Source organism: Empidonax traillii, unplaced genomic scaffold (assembly GCF_003031625.1).
Source record: "Empidonax traillii isolate 1590-97213 ecotype Southwest subspecies unplaced genomic scaffold, ASM303162v1 scaffold236:size2090792, whole genome shotgun sequence".
Lineage (NCBI taxonomy): Eukaryota > Metazoa > Chordata > Aves > Passeriformes > Tyrannidae > Empidonax > Empidonax traillii.
In genome coordinates, this window is record NW_020955429.1 from 535,738 (window position 1) to 554,864 (window position 19,127).

The 19,127-nt window shown below is 51.8% G+C and overlaps 1 protein-coding gene across 1 annotated transcript; it reads right to left on the reverse strand.

The window, feature by feature from the left end:
• Window positions 1–3,186: 3,186 nt before the first annotated feature.
• Window positions 3,187–18,736, reverse strand: LOC114059618 (immunoglobulin superfamily member 2-like). Its single transcript, XM_027888246.1, has 8 exons — window positions 18,685–18,736; window positions 17,203–17,580; window positions 15,856–16,272; window positions 13,556–13,939; window positions 11,092–11,496; window positions 6,345–6,749; window positions 5,095–5,490; window positions 3,187–3,446 (listed from the first exon to the last, which is right to left on the reverse strand). Exons 1-8 carry the CDS (start codon window positions 18,734–18,736, stop codon window positions 3,244–3,246), a joined length of 2,640 nt encoding a protein of 879 aa, XP_027744047.1. The 3' UTR covers window positions 3,187–3,243.
• Window positions 18,737–19,127: the final 391 nt, after the last annotated feature.

Here is a 19,127-nt window from a genome sequence, read left to right on the forward strand (position 1 = left end):
ACAATAATTATGGCTGCAATGCCACATTATCTGCTGAAAGAAAAGAGGGAGGAGCAGATGACTGGAGAAAGACAAAAAACCCCCAGCAGTAGGTAGATATGATGCAGCAGTTTCTTAATTAAGGAAGGTTCAGAATCCTAGCAGTGGTTCTGCTTTGTCTAAGGTGCCAAAGACCAAGGCCAAAGGACACGCAAAACAAACAGGGGCTGCAGAAACCAGCTGAAATGCTCAAGGGAGACCAAAGCACGCATCAAAATCGCTTCTTTTATTTCCAGTTTTTAAATATTTTATCACAGGAAAAAAGTGAATGTCAAATTTCAAAACCAACTCAGAGTTAATAGGAAGTAATGAAGAGATGATGCTTGAGAGAGGACATCCCGGGAGAACTCCAAGTCATTCATTTGGAATAATTTATTGAAAGTTTGGCAACCTTCCTCAGCAGCCTTGCCCTGGCAGTACAGGACTGCACACTGCTGCTGTGCCCTCTGCTCCAGGGAAACAGGGCAGGCCAGGAAACCCTGAGCCATCAGCCACAAACTGTCTCTTTGCTTGCAAACCACTTCCTGGCACTCCTGCACAGCCACCAGCTCATCACTCCCCCATCCTCCCTCCTAGCAGAGAAAGGTCCTCAACGCACCCATCTGCAGGTGAGAGTCACTGCTTTGTCCCACTGCACGTTTGGGGAGCGACTGAGCACTGGCCTGGCTCCTGCCCAAAGGCAGGTACCATAGAAGCATTCCAGGAAGGCAATGCAATGCAGGGCTTATCCTCCCATCCATCCCACACTCACATCATCCATCTTTCGAACAGTGAGGGGCTGCCAAGCTGTAGGGGTGGGCTGCCTTGCCTGGGAGGCAGTGCCTGTGCTGCTCTCCCCTTGCCTTACTGTTCCCATACCTTCCTAAGGAAACCTCCATACACAACACAGCGTTTGTGTTTTTATAGCCCCACGCAACCGCTTCCCAGTGGATTAGCTCGGAATGGACCAAGCTTTCTGTTGCCCTGTAGCCCCTTCAAACTTTGCTTTAAAAGTTTGTGAAAGGACCCTGGGCCTTCCTGCCACATGGTGCCCTCACACAGGGCATTCCCAGGGCAAGGGCACATCTGGGGAATGGGGTGCAACGGGGGCACTGCTGTGCTGCTGCAACATCTATGCTGCTGCACTGTTTACTCCCAAGGGGCTATGACAGCTAATTACGTTAGTAAAAGCTGGTTCCTTCTTTCCTTCCCTGTGTCCTAACACACCTACATCTCCTTTCTGTATTCCCTAAATATGAGCCAGGCACCAGGCAGCCAACTCACACTGCTGCCCCTTGGTGAGATAACTCGGCTGCCTCCTCCGCTTCATCCACTTTTCACAAAACTTGCAGGAGTTTAATGTCCAGGGAGCATCTGCATCTCTGTGAAAGAGACCAAAACTGGTCCAGGAGTTAAAGCACTACCAAGACAGGGCTGAGACAAACAGACAGCAGGATCTTTCACAAACTGGTGTGGAAAACTGTTCAACATACCCATACAAACAGTGTTTCAATTAGATAGAAAAAACCAACAGCCTGAGCATACAGTGAAGAAAAAACTTGCTAGACAGCAAATCTGCAGAAGAGGAGCCCGACGACTGCGAGCCAAGCACAGACAGTGCCGTGCTGTCACACACACACAGAAAATCAAGCACCCTACTGGGGTGTGTAAATGGGACATAACCCTCAAGGCAGGGGGGAAACCTCTGCAGAGAGCCCCACGTGCAGCTCTGAGCACTCACACTGCGCGAGAGACAGCTGGGGGCAGGGCAGCAAAGGGAAAAGCTGCACCGGGTCCAGAAAACACATCCCACAGGGAAAGACTGAACAAACTGGAACCAGCCAGTACAGATAGAGGGGGCTGAACGGGGAAACAGGAGAAGTACTCTTCAAAAGTTTGCAAAACGTGCATTTTCAAGGGACTGAAGCACCTACCAGTTCTTCAGGATAGAGAACAGGCAGCTTTTCTATTTGTAAAGAAAGCAAAGGACAAGAACAGATCACCTAGAAGAGCTGTGGTATCTCCAAACCTCTCTCTGGTCAAAGGAAGCAGGTTCATAAAGGTCTGCTATGATTTCTATAGAGCTACTGTATAGAAAATTACAGCCACTGTCCGAGGACAGTGCTTTGAGCGTTACCCTGACACCTGACCTTCCAGCTCGCTGAGACCACATCCCACTTTGCACAATTAGAGGTTGAATATCCCCTGGCTTATAGGGACTGGATAGAAATGTCCTTTCCTCTAATGCATTAGCCAGACAATCTTCAGGTAGCAGAGCTCCTCAGCCTTGAAAACATGAGCCCGATCTAGATTCCAGAGGACAGAGGAGCTGCCCCACAGACACACACATGGCTTTTTTATTACATGGAATGTACTGGACCTGTCCAGTACCAGGTCCCAGGTGTGCAGCTTCCTGACCCACAGACAGCCCAGGCATGAGGGCCTGGATGTTGTCTTCTCCTACAGCAGTCCCAGCAAAGGAAGGAACAGGAAAACTTGTACACTTATCACCAAGATGGCTTGGTGTCCCCTTCTTCCTCCTGGGATGCAAGACACCATGAGAGTCCTTCATTGGGTGAACAGATTTTGGGTTTTTTGTGGATGGCTGTGGGGCCCCTGCTGTGGACTTTCTTCAGACCCAGCCAGCCTTGCTCAGTCCTCATGTTCCAGTGACAGATTTTGTGATGAGGACACATTTCCTTTTGGAGAAGATGCTCTTTGGGCATAGATGTTCTCAAGAACATGAAAAAAACTTCCCGAGGAAAGGGTGGCAAAAGGCCAAATGGGACACAATACTCCATTACCAGCTCTGCCACGGCTTTTTTTAGCCTGCATACCACATAGATTTTGTCAAGATGTCTAAAACGAGTAGCAATTTGATACTTTTGTCTCACTGTGCAAAAAGAACTGTTTTTTCCCCTTTTTCCTGCAGAGAAATAATACCACTTCCATCCATAGTGGGAGATGTGTACTGCAAGAACCTCAAATATGTCACAATGAACGGAGTGTGAAATGGGTGGGTGTCTAACCTGAGAGACGGCAACACTTGTCATGAAAACCCTAAAACCCTTGCTTAGTAATTCAAAGCCACTTCATTCCACTGGAAGCAAACACACAGTTTCAAAGATTAATTGCAAGAGTTGCTACAAAGCAGTAAAAAGCCCCTCTGCAAGTATTCAGTCCTCCTTAACTGTCCAGCTCCACTGCTTCAAGTTACATCTGCCTCTATAGACCAGTTGTCTTGACCTCTCCATTCCCTTCCAGTTCCATCAGCTGGTTTCCTAGTACGTTTCCTTTCTTGCTTTTTTCATATTTGTAGTACCAGCAGAAGATAGCAAGGGCCAGGAGAAGGATCAGAACCAGTGGTAAACATAGGATGAAGTTCAGCAGTGATGGGGATGAGCAGATCCTAGACATAACAGTTGACTCTGGGGGAAAAAGAAGAGAAAAAGTAAGTGAGGCCCCAAGTTATCTTCTTAAACATCTTCCCTCAGTCTTTAACAGCCACCAATTTTTGTATGAATTCAGGCTACCTGAGGAGGTGGGGGAGAGAAACCAGGTAATTTGAGTCAGTTTTCTGTCTAGGGAGGTCAGATAAGGCCCCATCTTGTTCATCTGAAACATCCCAACAGAAACAGCACAGCTCTTCAGCTAACCTGTTCCAGACTGGACTCAGTAAGGAAAAGCCACACACCTTTCACCCCACTGGGTCCCTGCCTGCCACCAGTGACATTGGGGTGAAGTAGAGGTCTGTCAGAGACTCCACCACTGAACAAAAAGAGACAAGAGAAAAGCAAAAGAAACCAGATCAAGAGGTCCCTGTCCCACCAAGAGACTTGCCCTTCCTTGCCTCTTTTGCATTTTCTGAAAACCATGAAAAACACTTGGCAAAAACACTCATACAAAAATTGGATGAGAATTTCCCAGCAGTTACTGAGCAATTTTAGTAATGGTTACTCCACCAGTAATGGGTAACAAGAGAAAGAGGGAACTGATGAAGGAGAAGTCTGAGTGCTAGAGGGAGCTGTGATGGACAACAGCAGTAACTCAGCAGCAGGGGGATGAAGTGCTGTCAGTCCCTCTCCCTGCAATTAAATCCGGATTAGCTCTGCTGTAGGTGCAGTCATGAGAGTAGGCTCCGTGCCTGTGCCAGTAGCAGGCACAAGGGAGGTTTCTGTGGAAGCACCCTTTCCATGCTGGTTGGCACTGGGAACTGCTGCAGAAGCTATAACCCCATGAAGGCAGGTGGGCTGGCTTCGGGCATGGCAGATCCAGAGCTGAAGGCATGAGAAGAACTGCAGGATTCTCTCAGCTGGGTGCAGTATGATTGATTTCACAGTTTATATTTTTTTCCTCCACATGGGTCATCCTATTTCCCCAAAGCAGCAACATGAGTACTTTTTTCCTGTTACCTCCCTAAAAACTGTGTGCACTTGACTGAAACCTTTGTTTTTATTTATTTAAACTTCTGCATGTAGATATCACCTCTATCTTTGCACCCAGCATGCACCCCAAACTCGCCCCAGAGAGAACGAGGCTGCTTTTAGAGACCTCACTGGAGACAGACTTGCCAGAAAACTCAAACTCAGGATTTTTTCCCCAAAACAATTAGTGTTCCAGCCCCAGTGCCTCAGCTGAGAGCAGAGATTTGTGACCATGGTCCTGTAGACAGCACACAAGCCACAAAACACTGCAGACACAAATGCACTCAAAGGTAGCCTCTGGACCCACATGCTTCACAGTCAGAGCTCTTTATATCTCACCTGATCACCACTTACAATGTTTACAGTGCTAAACACCTGGGTTTTCAACCTGGCAAAAGAGCAGGACTGGGACATCACTGCCTCCTGTACCAGACCCATAGTATGTGTCACTCGAAGGGCTCCCAACACAACTCTGGTGATCTCCCCAGCAGTGAGCTCCTCAGCAATCCCTTAGCGAGTCCTCCTGGCTTTGGTGCACGTCTGCCATTGCAGCCAGCAGAGAAGCTGACATCATCCTGCCCGCACACCCCAGCATGGCTCCAGGAACACGAACAGTGCAGGGCGAGCAGGCCCTGTCACCCAGCAGCCTTACCTGGCGGAATGGTGGTGAGCTGGCTGTACCCTGAGTGCGCCGAGGCTTGCAGAGCCCAGTCCTTCCCCTCGCCCTGCTGCTGCCACTCCTGCACCTGGCAGTAATACAGCCCAGCATCGCTCCTCTCCACGCGGCTCAGCGTCAGGCCGAAGTCACCAGCCGTGGGGTGTCGGAGGTACAGCCTCGGCGCCAGGCCCTGCTGCGGGCTCAGGACGGTGCCGTTGTGGTGGAGGATGAGCAGGGGGCTGCTGAGGCCGCTCTCCTTCATCTGGAACCAGGTGGCTGAGAGGCGGGTGTCGGGCAGGCGGGCACCCTGCAACAGGCAGGGCAGCGTCACCTCCTCGCCCTCCCTCGCCGAGAGGCTGTCGTTTGTTTTCTCCATCTGCAGCTCACGCTCTGTGGTAGGGTGCAAGCAGAAAGAGATGTTGTGGTGCTGCACACTGCCGTAGAAATACTTCTGCCTGTGCCCACAGGTTGATGAAAACCTTCTGGAGCGAAGCATGGGGAATTGGGATGGCCTCTTGCAGGGGCCTCTGCAGGACACCCCCAGGCTCCTGTGACTCATCCTCCCTGGGGTGTCACCCTCCCTGTCGTCTCTGCCCCCATCCTGTTCACAACCCTCTGCTGTAATTCTTCCCACCCTCTCCAAATAAGCGATAAGGCATCCTTTGGACCAAAAACTCTTTAGGAAACTGGAATTCTCTGATTCACTTTATCTAGGGCTGCAATCCATAAACAAAGTGGGGCTGAGAGAAGGGAGAACTGAGCCAGGGAGACCCACGATGCAGTCCAGCAGTGCAGTGATTAAGGTGGGAGCAGCTAAACCCTCAGACTTGTTTCTCAGCAGCAATGTGCTGCAGGGTAAGTAAAATCCAGTGTCTTGCTTCAGGATGCTTCAACACCAGGAAAGGGCAGATTCTCTATTCACAGTGTTGTACAACCAATCAACTGCATCGTATGTTGGAGGGAAAAGAAAATGCTACAATTCACTCTGTTATGAAGCATTCGACTTCATCTGCCAGAGGCAAAAATAGCAGCTGGGTTGGTTTGGGAGGACATGGCAAATCTTCTTAATTCCCTATTTCCCTTTGAGAGGCACTGACAACACCTGCATCCCTACGTCTCAGATCCAGCGCAGGAGCCGCTGCTTCTAAGCCCTGCCAGCTTAGGAGAATCCTGTCAGGGGCCCTGTCATAAGATGATCCAGCCTTCTCCAGCAGCACCTATACAAGAGACAACCACCTGCTCACCTGGGAGCTTCAGCTCCAGCGTGGTCCTTCCCGATGTTCCCTCTCCAAGTTTGTACCAGCCATCTACCAGCCAGAGCCACTCCTCTACCACACAGTAGTACTGGCCCCGGTCCCCGAGGTTCACAGACAGAATCTGCAGCCAGAATACGTTGCTGGACACCCTCTGGCTCAGGAACCGGGACTTTTGTGCAGGAGAGCTGAATTCAGGCCCGTATTCCAGCACGCTGCTGTAGTTGGCCCTGACAATTTGCACAGGAGCCCCATCTGCCAGAGGAGGCAGGAGGTACCAGGTAACAGCGAGCTGTGAATTATTCTGGGCAAACACAATCCTGCACTCGATGGCCGTGTCAGCACTGCTGGCAACCTCCACAGAACTGTTTTGTGTGGAAACCTGAAGCTTGCTTTCTAAAATAGAGAAAAAAAAAATAATAGTAATGCTGGCTGCAGCTGCCGATACAAGGATGCTGTCAAGGAGAGGAATGGGGCTGTCCTGAGAAAAACACACTGAAAGAGAAGGGAGGAAGAGAGTGTGTAGAGGAAAAAGACTCATTAGGGAATGCTGGAGCAGAGGAGGGGGGAAGGAGGGAAAGAGCAAATCCACACATCCTTGACTGAACAATGGCAGGGAATTACAGCTGGGTGTTACTGGGCAGGAGAGTAGCAGATGAGGTGCTTTGGAGACCACGAGTGGGAATCGGGGATGGAAGCAGCCACTGTGTTGGAGCTTGGAGTCAAAGCCTCTATCTGAAGCAAATGTGTCTGTCTACCACTGTTTCCATCAGCAGGCTCACATATACGTGACAAAACCAACCCACACCTTTGGAGACTGTGAACAAATGTCTTTCATCACAGAGAGACACCATGGGTTTCACTAACAGTTGCCATCTCAGGTGTTTGCTGTGGTTATTAATCCAAACCCACATGACAGAGTCCTGCACATCCACTGTGATTATACCCAGCGATTGTTCAGCTGAGCACTGCTCAGTTCAGGAGAGCAGAGCTGTGATGCTGCCTGCAGCTCTGCCCCCAGGCAGCCTACACTGTTGTTCCCTATGTGCCTGTACTGCCCCTGGTCTGAGGGACCCTCTTCCCACAGCACATCACCTGTTGCTGGTACCTTTCCATCTCCTCCAGCAGTGGAAAGGCTGCAAACTGGTATCTTTAAAGATCCTTCAACCTCCTGCATTTCCCCTCAACCTTCCCCCAGCAGTCAGGGGAAGGAGTATACACAGGTATCTGCCACCGGTGGGCAGAAATTACTCAGCATGAGACACTATCAGACTAAGGGACTGTAGGCTGAGTTTCCATTCTCAGGGCATTCCTGGCATTCAGTCTGACCAGCGCATCATGGAGGCTGGGGATAACTGAGCTCCCTTAAGCTCAGCCTCTGGGTACTGCTTTGGGGACAGGCTGCAGAGGATGCTCCCTCAGAGTGTCTCAGACCGTTGCCCTTGGCCACAGGCTCAGCAGGGTGCTCTCCTCCATAACATCTTCCCAAGGGATGCAGCGGCAGCAGGTTATGGAGAGGGCTTTGGACCAGGAGGGAGCTGTGGCTTCTCCTACAGGGGCTGATAGAGAAAAGGGACACCACAGGAGAAGGCTTGAGCATTTCCCCTTCCTTCAAGCATTTCTTCTCAAAACTCAACCAAATCCACTTCAGAGGCCTTCACTGCCTCTTGAGACTGGTCAATGCAAGATATCCCAACTGATGGCTCTTGACATTCCTGTAAATTGCCTCTGCCTCTATCAAATTTGCCAGCAAAATGTCCCTGCTCACATCTACTTATGCTGCTCTTTGGACCCTGTTGCTCTTCCTTCTCTCTACAGAAAGGCACAGTGTCACCAAAAGGTTGACAGTTTCCTCCACAGAGGGACTTGCACAAGTCCCACTAACTGCTTACTGTCTCCACAGCAACACTCACAAGGAGGTAGGGGAGGTGGCTGCTCCCAAGGGAACAACAAAGTGCTGTCCTGTATTTCACAGTGTATATTTCCTCTGTAAAGAAACATGTATGGGCAAGAAGCAGAAGAGAGGGGAAAGCAAACACTGTAATTAGGAAGCTCTCCAAATTCCTCAGATCCACTGCACAGAGATCACACAGATTTGAGCACATCTAGAAAGTATATTCAAGTTGATGTCTTCCAACTTCAATACTTAAAAGCATACCCACCCCAGTGCCAGCTCTGTGGAAGCACAAATCTTCAGAGGGGAACACTGGACATACTCAAAAGCTGCTTGGAGACAGTCTCTGGCAGCCTGCTCTTCGTGGCCCTGCTTGAGCAGGTGTTTGGACCAGGTGACCTCTAGAGGTCCCTGCCAAGCTCTACCATCCTGTGTTTCTGTGACAGGTGAACTGATCACATTGGAAAAAATAAGACACTTAACTTCAGCTGCTCAGTACCAAGGCATACCACTCAGCCAGTCAGCAAAGTGCCAGGGGAGGAGGGCGTAGGGGGCCTCTTGCTGGAGTATGGCCCAGCCTGACACCTGCTGGGGCAGAAAATGCTCCAGAAAAGGAAAAGCTACTAGAGCTCAGAGAGGAGCCGTGGGAACTGCTGCCTTGAGCACTTGATTTTGATGAGTAAAATTGCTTCTACACTCTCAGAGATCACCTCAAGAGGAAGCAGAGCACTTGCTGCAAAGCCCCTTTGTTTCAGCTCCAGGTCTCCTCTCTCTGCTGCTAAAGATCAATTACCAAAAGAGCAGAGCAGCTGCCTGCCTCTTCCTTTCCCACACAAAGCCAGTGTGCTGTTTTCCCTTTCATTTTCAATTTAATTAACCAAGCTGAGCATCTCACTGCCCGTCTCCCTGTGAACCCTGACTGCTGACACCACGCTTCCTGCCCAGCCCAGGACCAGTGGAGCATGCAGATGGGCATGGACACTGCAGTGACCCATATGGGCAGCTGGCTGGAGGGACAATAGGTCTGCCTCTCACTCCAGAGACAGGGGAAGCTACCGCAGGCGGCTGCACTGAGAGGCTGGTGAGAGCATCTGCCTGCCCAGGACACTAATTATGTGACCCACACAAAAAATCAGAAATGGAAAAGACCTGCTCTTCTTCCCTGCCTGTTGCAATGTTTCATGCATGTCCCTCCTGTCTGAAGCTGATCCACAGACCAGATCCACAAGGGCATGTAAACTCCTAAAGCACTAAGTGACACCAAGCAGTAAATGAAATGTGGAAGCAGAAGTCAAGACCTCCAGTATCTCTGCAGGCTCCAGCTATAAGATTTTGTATGTGAAGAAACATGCTGGTGATTTTCAAGATTTGCAGCTTAATTTCCTGCAGCTTTGCCTCACCCTATTGCTGCTAGAGTCATCTTCCTTCCCAGTCTTCTCTCCCTTCCCAAATGTCCTTCGCTGGCTCATGCTACCTTTCTGAGAGAGATGGCCCTAGAGCCGGCAGCCACCTCCCACTGTGCATCACCCTCTCCCAGTTCCCACCATCTTCACAGCATTGCAGTATCCAGCAACAGCTGCAATACATTTGGAGCCAAATGTAATATCTTCACAGCGTCGCTGCTGCCATCTCCTCTGCCTGGATGATCTACAATTACACCTGCTCACCTTAATGCCATTTACACTAGAGATGTATGCTCATAGATACTCTTTATTCTCATCCTTAGCCTGCAGCCCCCCTGCCCCAGCTGAGCACCCCAGCACCCAGCTCCACAGGGGCAAGGAAAGAGTAGCAGTGGAGCAGGAGAGAAAACACCACAGAAATGAGTCTGAAGAGGGAAGGAAATGTATTAGCTTACACTACAGCAAACCCATCAGTCATAAAACATGGAAAGCACATAATTTCAGTTCACTGGGTTGTGATTCCAAAAATCTGAGGATTTAGAGAAAGGAGCACTTGATGCATGAAAAAAAGAGCAAGAACCCCCCCTTTGCTGGCAGAACAAAAATGAGTGCAAAAAAATAAACCGAGCTGTATTCTCACACCTGCCTCCTCATGCTCAGAGTTTTTGGCCAGGACAAACCCTTCAGTTCCTCCAGCAGCCCCATCCATGAGCAGGGCAAGCTGACATCATGGTGTTGTTGCCAGGGGTGGCAGGGAGCGGGCACACGACGGGCTGAGGTCTGTCTGCAGCATCTCTTTTCCACACGAGGATGAGGCTCCCAGAGCGATGCTGGCAGGCACAGTGGCTGCACAGGCCCTGCCTGCAGTGGTGGCCTAAAAGGGAACCCTGGGCAGGGCCCCCCAGCTGTGCAGCCCACACGTGCTCAGAAGCAGATACCTCCCCACAGAGCCTGTGGCTCAGTGCTGGCTCCCAGCCTGTCAGAGAGCCCTGGTGCTTTCTCAGCACACCTCGAATACACTGGAGAAAGCTTGGGGAACACAGACATCCCAGCAGCTTTGGGCTCCAGTCTCTCTCCACTGTCCTCCAGAAGCCCACACCATGGGGGGGATACTTCATATCCACCCCAACATTCAACTGGGCTTCTCTGGGGGCACTACTTCTTTCCAGAAACAAGGCTTAAAATCCTAGTGGCAGGGCTGATCCCTGGAGGCTTGACATAATCTGCAAATAAATAGATATTGCCATTTGCCAAAGCCAAATTTACCTCCAGTGTTGCTGTCAGGTGCTGACAAGCAAGAGAGCAGGTAGCAACACCTCCTCAGCCCTGGGAGGTGACCATGCTGGGGACACCCCAGACATCAGTGGTCCTGATTGCCCTGGCCATGTTTGATTCATTCAAAGTTGCAGAAGGAGAGACCTCTGATGATGATACTGCTTACCTGGCATCACCACCTTTATCCCCACAGCATTGGACCTGGTGGTGGCCGATGGCTGCCCCAGGGGCAGGACATTCCTCCTCCAGACCTCTACCTCACACTGGTACTTCCCCTCGTTGGCAGCCACGGCACTGTGGATGTGCAGCCTGAAGGAGGTGTCAGCCTTCATGAGCTGGGCTTTCTCCTTGAAATGTGACTGTGCTGCCACCCAGGCCACAGTGCCACTGGGAAAGACCTGGACCAGCTCACGGTAGGGGCTGGTGGGTGGGCTGGGCTGGAAGAGCCACCGCACGGACATCGGCACCTCCTCAAGGCTGTAGTTGGCACTCACTTGGCAGACCAGTTCAAAACTTTGCCCATACCTGATGGTGGCAATTCGGCTTCTCAGCGTGGCATGAAGACTGAGACCTGCTCGGAAGGAGAGAGCCCTTGGCACCAGGACAGAAATCCTGCCCTGTGCCATCTTCCCGCCACCCTTCCCACACTACCCCAGCCATCAAAACCCCACAGAGGCCAGCAGTCCTGTTGCTCCTCTCCCAGTGCCACACTCAGTTGCACTGTGCTCTTCCAGCCCCGTGTGGCCCACTCCTATCCCACCCTCACTCTCCCAGTCCCTTGGACAACCCTGAGTGCCCTCTCTTCCAGGGTGCTCAGTCCCACACCGTGGCAAAGAGCCAGGGATCCTCCACTGATGCTGCTGCCCTGTTTGCCGCTTCCTTGCACATGCCACAAAACATGGACAGCTCCTGTGGCCTGACCCATCCTCCCAGGTACACAAGCCAGCAACAAAAAAGGAAAAACAGCCTAAACCACAGCCAAAATCTGTCTCTCCATAAATGCACCCATTCCAGGAATTAAAAGAGAAATGTGGGCATTGCACACCAGGGAGGTTAGCAGATCTGCACTCAGACGAGTGGGTAGGAGAGACAATCAGATGCCAGCACCGGGGATGTATCTCTGACAAAGACCACCAGACAACTCAGCAAGTGCCTTTGCTGAGCTTAATTACTGTAAGTAATTATGCTGTTAGAACAGATATTTTTTATTTCAAGGTAAGGAGACAGTCAGAAAGACCTGTTGAACAAGCCACTGCTGTTCAGGTCTACGGGCATTTTAGCTGTTGTGTCCCACTTGTCTCCTCCAGTGAAGGACTCCAGCATCCTGGCAGAAATGGGTAATCTGAAGGACTCCACGGCCAAGTGATCAGCCTTGCAGCAACAGCAGCAGCCCTCAGAGCCTATGTCCTACTGACGTGTCCACCTCCTTTTCCAGCCTTGCCTCCAATCCAGAAACAGTGGTGACCCAACTTACCCATGGAACTGACTGTCACTGCTGTCTCCCCTTGCTCTGTCCAGCTTTGGCCTCGGGACCATGCTGTTGCTTCACATCTGTACTTCCCACCATCATCCTCATCCAGTGTGCTGGGGATCACCAGAGTGAAAGTGCCAGAGCTCGCTTTCTCCAGTCGGAGGCTCCCCCGAGTCCTGCCATCCCGGTAGGTGCTCCCCAGCCTCAGGCTGCCATCCTGCTCCATGGTGGCCACCAGCACCCCGGGACCCGGGCGCTGTGGGGGCAGGTGCCACCACCGCACAGACACGGCGCTGGTGGCTCCTTGCACCTCACAGTGGAGGATCAGGGAGTCTCCTGCCGTGACCTGCGGCGTGCTGGTGGACACGGACAGGCGCACGCGGTTCTCTGCAAACAACAGCCAGCAAGTTGGAGAGGAAGTTGTTGTGCTCCTCAGAAAAAGCCAGAGGTACTGTGGCATTAAACTGAAAGACTAGCAAACTCTTGACATTGGAAAAGGAAAGGAATTGAGGGATTGTCTGAAATTTTCAACCAGCCTTTTCTTACGAATTTGGAGAAATTCTTGTGGGGTTTGGGTTTGTTTGTTTGTTTGTTTCCCAGTTTAACATCTTTCTTGGGACATGAATGCATAAAGAAATGCTTAAAAAATGGAGTCCCAGTGGGCAGCTCTTGCTACATGACAATAGTCATCTAGCTATGACAAGGAAACAATGAGTCTCCTATACACCTTTCTTTGAGTGGTCTCTCATAAGCCATCCTTCCACAACAGTGAAAGCACCCTGATGGAAGTGGCAGTGAACCCCCTCTCCAGAAGTACCTGTTCTGCTGGGTCATCCCCTGATACTCAGGAGTAGCAACAGGCATTGCTCACAGTTTTCTGTAGCAAAGACATAGGAGGACCCAGACTGCCCAGAATTCTACCTATTTGCCCCAAAACTTACTGCAAAGACACTGAGTTTAAGGTTTACACTTTGTTGACAGCTGCTGCATCTGTCATGCTAATGTTTGCCAGAGCAAATGCTTTTCCCATTATCTACCAAGAACTATTGCATATTTGCACTTTTGTTGCCCCTGTCAAGGTGAGCCCAGACTTAGAGCGTTCCCCAGCCAAGGATCCCACAGACTTCACCCAGAAGAGCAGCCATTAGGATTTACTGACCTACTGGCTTCACGATGACTTGGATGCCTGATGACAGATTGGTTTGGATGGCATGCAGTTCTCCAGGAGTCTTCATTTCTGACACAGAGCACTGATATGTACCGTTGTCCCTCAGCCCCACCTCAGAGATGGTGAGAACGTAAATCGTGTTGCTTGGCTTGAGTGCTCGGAGCTGCCCCAGCTTGGCTCTCTCCTCATATTTTTCCTTCCAAGTCAATACCCCATGGAGGTCAACCCTGGCCACTTCCATGCCGTTGAGGAGCCATATCACTTGGAAGTGCCTACTGCTGCTCTTCTGAGCTTCCACCATGCAATTCAGTTGCAAGGTGTCCCCTTCAGAAACGGAGCTTTCGGCAGCACCAATGTCCACAGAGAGGTCTCTGCCTGTTGACAGTCAGAAACAAAGAGGGTGATGAGTGGCTCTTCCCATGCTTCCCTCCTACCTGGCCTTGCAGAGAGCAACAGGAGGGAATTCTCCACTGAAACATTTTCTTTCATTAGAAAATAGCAAACATTGTCCGTGGGGACATTACAAACCCTGGAGATGGTTGCCATTTCCAGGCACTAAGCAGAAGTTGCAGGTGGAAGAAGTGCCAGAGCCCTGAGGAGCTGAGCTCCCTGCTTCAGAGTGTCACTATGGTGCCCTACAAGTCTAAAAACAAGGGCAAGGCTGTAGTTCAGAAGCAGAACAGAGCACCTCCCAGACCACAGTTGGAAGGTCTCAAATAACTTATTGAAAGCAGAGTACCCAGAGTTAATTTAAACAATGGTTCATAAACAGTTTGCAAACAGGAATCCCAGCTGCTGTAGATATGTCTGGCATTCCTAAATATTTGCTGGAGAGTTTATGGAAACCAATGAAGCTGTTAACTGTGGTCAGAGTGGTTCCTGGTTCCCAGTGTGATGGGGTGCTCAGTTCTGCAGCCTGGGCTCCCCCACTGGGTGCTAGAGGGCCCTGAAGGTTTGATGGAAGGCTTGAACACGTGCTGCAGTTCCTCCATGGCAATACCAGCAGGTCCAACACAGCCACCATAATGCCCTCTTACCACTGTCACCTCCCTTCCACCCTGAACAGACACCACATGATAAATACCAAGCTCTGACAAGGTTTCTCTAAATGATCCCATGACACTGGTACCTGAAGCCACACGCTACCAGTGCCTCTTCAACAAGAATATGCAGGGAAGCACACTGGCTGCCATTTCTCCCTAGGCAGCACCAGACCTGGAAAGCCTTTGCTGCAAATAGTATGCAATAAGAGGTATAAAACTTCGCTAGTCAGCCAGGTTTCAGGGCATAGACTCTGATAAGGGGAGACCACACTTCCTTCCCCCAATACATTGCTCCCCTGAGCCCTACACAGGGTGCTTGGTTCTTACCCAGCCATTTCTTTGGTTTCCTGCTCTGACTCACCACCCTCCCACGAGACACAGGTTCCCCTCACCACTCCAGCTCTGTAGCCTTCTCCATCTGCCCTGTGCCACAGGGACAGGAAACAACACCTCCCCAGGCACCTTTTCAGTTGAAGACTTGCTCCTATTTTACTGCCTACTCTTGCATATGTTGATGGACATCAACTAGACACAGTCCTGTCTTGGCTGCTTTGAAGTAAAACTTACTGTTGGGAAAGAGATTTTCCCTTCCTCTGGGTGCAGCTACTCACACACTCCTGGGGGAAGAGCAGGGTGAGGGACGCCAGCCAACAAAGGGCTTGTGGCAGGAGGGATGTCAGGCAGGGTGCTCAGAGGAATGGCCTAATAAACAGCAGAACCAGCTGCTCTGGAAACTGTCAAACTGCTGATTGCATGGACAGACAAGTCACCCCCAACAGGCATCAGAGCTGTGCAGCACATGCAGTACATCCCCACGTCCCTCCGTGCCTGTGGCTGACGAGCAGCTCCCTGTGGTGTACTTTAGGGCCACAAGACCCTGGAGGCAATCTAACAACACAGTTTTCTGCACCCTGGAGCCTAACGCTGCCAAGGAGCCAGGCTGCTGCAGGCACACTCTGCTCTCTCTGCTAACACCTCACATGCCTCTGCGAGACTGTGTGATTTGTTTGAGATTTAGCTGCATGAACATCCAAAGTGTGAAGCACCAACAGCTCCTGAAACAGGGGCTGCCCCAGCCCTGAGTCAAGCCCAGCCTACCCCCTCAGAGCCCAGCAAAGGCTGCCAGACCCACCACCATGTCCCTAGGCTGTGACAGAGGCAGCAAGTGAAGGGCACTGAAGCTGCTGCAGTAGAGCCTTGAATCCACAAGGGAGTTGGAGCCAACACGTGAGTTTGCAAGGGCCTTACCCTGGCTCAAGACTGTCAGTGATGTCCTCTCTGTCTGCCTGAGGGAGATATCCTTCCAAGTCTTGTCAGGATCCTCAATCCACTCGGTTGCCTCACAGTACAGCTGCCCATGGTCTGATGGCTTCACTCGCCTGAGGAAGAGCTTGTACGTGGTGTTCCCAACCTTGTTCAGCTGCACGTCCCCCTCAAGAAACCTCTGCACGTAAGAGGGCCCTGGCTTCAGGATGAAGTCCTTGGAGAGGATGAGGACCTCCTCAGCATGGTGCTCTCCTGCTCCCTGAAGATGGTACCAGCCAACTGAGAGATGCGTGTGCTGGATGGTGGACTTGGACACCTCACAGGTGAGCTCCACTGCATCCCCTTCAGTGTGGGTGAGGACCTGGGGTGCCATGGAAGCTGAGAGGGTGTCTGCAATCACTGAGCATGGGGGAGAAATACACAATCATAGAATATATGAGTTGAAAGGGACTCGTGAGAACTGCTGAGTCCAGCTCCTGGCCCTGCGTAGGACAACCCCCCAAAAACCACAGCCAGGCCCTAAGGGATCTGACAGTATATGAGAAATATCTTTTGTAGCTGACTGACAAGGCTTCCATCAGCTTTTGTTGAGGTGTGACATGGTTAAAATCTCAGCGGGAAGAAAGAAAAGTAAATCTTTTGCAGTACACTCTACAGTCAAACTACAGTCAGCATTAATTAAGCAACCCCAAGGAGAGTAAAGGCTATGCCCTCACTATCCCAAATGCAAACTGGTGCAACACCAAGATAAAGGAGAAAATAGGGCTGAACACCAAGTAGAAGTATCATACCACCATATAGGTTTGGTGGGCTCACAGTAGGGCCTTTTATTTTGCCTCTCCAACCTATTGCCTCCCCTCACCCAATGCTCTGCAAGAGCTGCTTGCTACCTTCCTCCATCTATAGGTATCTCACTTAGGTGAATTCCCACAACCTGACCTGGGAACACCAACAATGAATACACAGAACCTGAAAACTCCTGCCCTCCTAAATGCTTAGCTCTGAAATGCTGAGTCTGCATCAGGAGCTGAAGTTAAAGTCAGATCATGGGAGAGCAGAGGCTTCCTCTCCCTTCCCTTGCCCTGGCTGGAAGGCAACAGCCAGAGAACCTGCAAGGGGATATCTGGACATCCCTACCTCAGCAATCCCACAGTGGAGAGAGAAGGGAAATTTGTGTCCACCAGCCCCACTAAATCACCCCTTTCCCCAGGTGCCCCTCTGACAGAGCCCCAGAGGTGAGCACTTCTCCCCAGTGCAAACGTGGGGGCACAGCAGAAACCCGCCAGCACCTCTGCCCAGCAGGGCAGGGGGCTCTTCTCCAGCACCCACCTGAGAGGTTCGTCTTGGCGCTGTAGCTCCCGAAGTACCTCTCGTCGGTGTTGGGCGTGTGGCACTCGTACTCCCCGGCGTCCCGGTCCTGCAGCTCCGTGATGTGCAGCAGGACGGCGTCCCCCTGCACCCGCTCCACGTAGATCCCGCGGCTGCGCACGCGCTGGGTGTAGATGGCGTAGGGGAACGAGGGGTCGACGGTGCTGACGATCTGCACCTCCCGCTCGGGGGCCGAGGGCAGGTAGATGGACCACTGGAAGTTCTGCTCCGCCGGGCCCTGGTAGCCGCTCACCTTGCACCACAGCGTGACGTGGGACCCCCTCACGCGGTAGAGGGGCCCCTGCTGAACGGTGACCAGCCGCTGGCCAGAGGTCAGACCTGCGGTCAGCAAGCAGGCAGCACACATGGTGTTTGCAGGGACATGCGCCACGCGAGGGGGCTGCACACCCAAAATGACAGAGGGTCTGGGCACGCGTGGGACCGCAGCACAGCACTGAAAGGAACTGCTGTGCAGCCTCATTCTTTGAAGCACCAAGTCCGAGGGACTTCACACCTCTCGCAGCTTCAAGAACAAGTCGTACAACGACAGACCCCTGAACTACTTCTCTCCTAGCACACTGGGGGTCACGCAACAGAGAGCACAGGATCGTGGTGAGAGGGCTGCCAGGCCCATTCATGCCTGAAGAGCATCTCAGCCAGCATTGTAAGGGAGCAGCAACCAGGCCGAGATCAGTGGAGAAAGCTTGTGGTATGTTAAAATTAAGAGGATCAAGCACTCAGGTCCTGCACAAACCACAGGGGAAAGGCAGCAAGTGCCAAAGCTGACCACTGTCTCAGAAGAAGCTGCAATACAGAAGCCAAGGGACATGGAACAGTGGAGGTAAGCAGCAGGCTGGATACTGCAGAGGCGCTCCACAGGCAGAAACTGGGGAGAGCACTGAAGAGGGGGGCCAGCAAGAGCTCCACTGAAGGCAGGGGACATGAGGGGACATCAAGAGCTCCCTTCATTTCTGCTTGCAGAAGGTTTGGGGAGCTGATGGCCACCCATGAACCCTCCTCTTATGCATAGTTCCCAGAGGTGACACTCATTCTATTCTATTGCACACTAAGCAAAGTGCCCACTGGACGTGGATACTGACTCAAAAAACAACCGTGGAGGCCTGAGAAGAGAGCTGGTGATGGCACAGCCTAAGGGACCTTCAGAAATTCTTTCCCAAGGGAAGAGAAGATGAGGTAACCCCCCCACAGCTCCAGCAGCCACCCAAGAGGGATGTGTATGTCCATTACTGAAACCCTGTTAGGGTTTGGGTTGTCATTTTGGAGTGAAACTGCAGTGCAAAAAGGAGCACAGGCTGGTGAACCTCTTCCCACAGACACCAAGCCAGAGCAGCGCTGGCTGAGCCACCCACCTGCACCAAAGGGGTGCTCTGCTTTCCCCACAACTGCCCCAAGAAAGCCCCTACCCCTGGGCAGGGCACTCACCCAGGAGGAGGAGGAAGAGGAAGGCAGCCTCCAGGCACTGTGCCAGCCCCATTGGAATCATCTCTGCTTGGATCCTCTGCCAGAGGGGTGGTGGTAGGTTCTCATGGGCAATGGCGACAGCCACCCCGCTATTCCGAAAGTGGTTGGGAGGAAACTGTCTGTCAGTGGTGGTTTCCTCTACTTAGAGAGAGTTTAGAGCGTGGGGTGCAACAGCAAATTGACACCCTCTGGAGGTGACAGCCAGCACCCCACCCCCAAGACGCCTGGGCAAGCATGATGCCCAAAGCCCCTTCTGCCACCGTGCCTGTGCCAGGTGCCCACTGTGGGTTTGCTGTCTGACAGCAGCCCCTCTGATAGCAGCGGGGGCAAGGGGCTGGATTCCAGGGAGGCGTGGAGGGAGGCAGATTTCTGGGGCTGAAGCTTCTTGTAGCTATTTATTTCCC

Excerpts from the sequence above, each read along its gene's own strand:
- LOC114059618 (XM_027888246.1), bottom strand. The coding sequence starts at position 18,736 with ATGGGGCTGGCACAGTGCCTGGAGGCTGCCTTCCTCTTCCTCCTCCTC. Across the intron at positions 17,581-18,684 it reads CCTCTTCCTCCTCCTCCTGG|GTCTGACCTCTGGCCAGCGG; the intron begins GTGAGTGCCCTG and ends TGCTGACCGCAG. Across the intron at positions 16,273-17,202 it reads CGCCAAGACGAACCTCTCAG|TGATTGCAGACACCCTCTCA; the intron begins GTGGGTGCTGGA and ends CCCCATGCTCAG.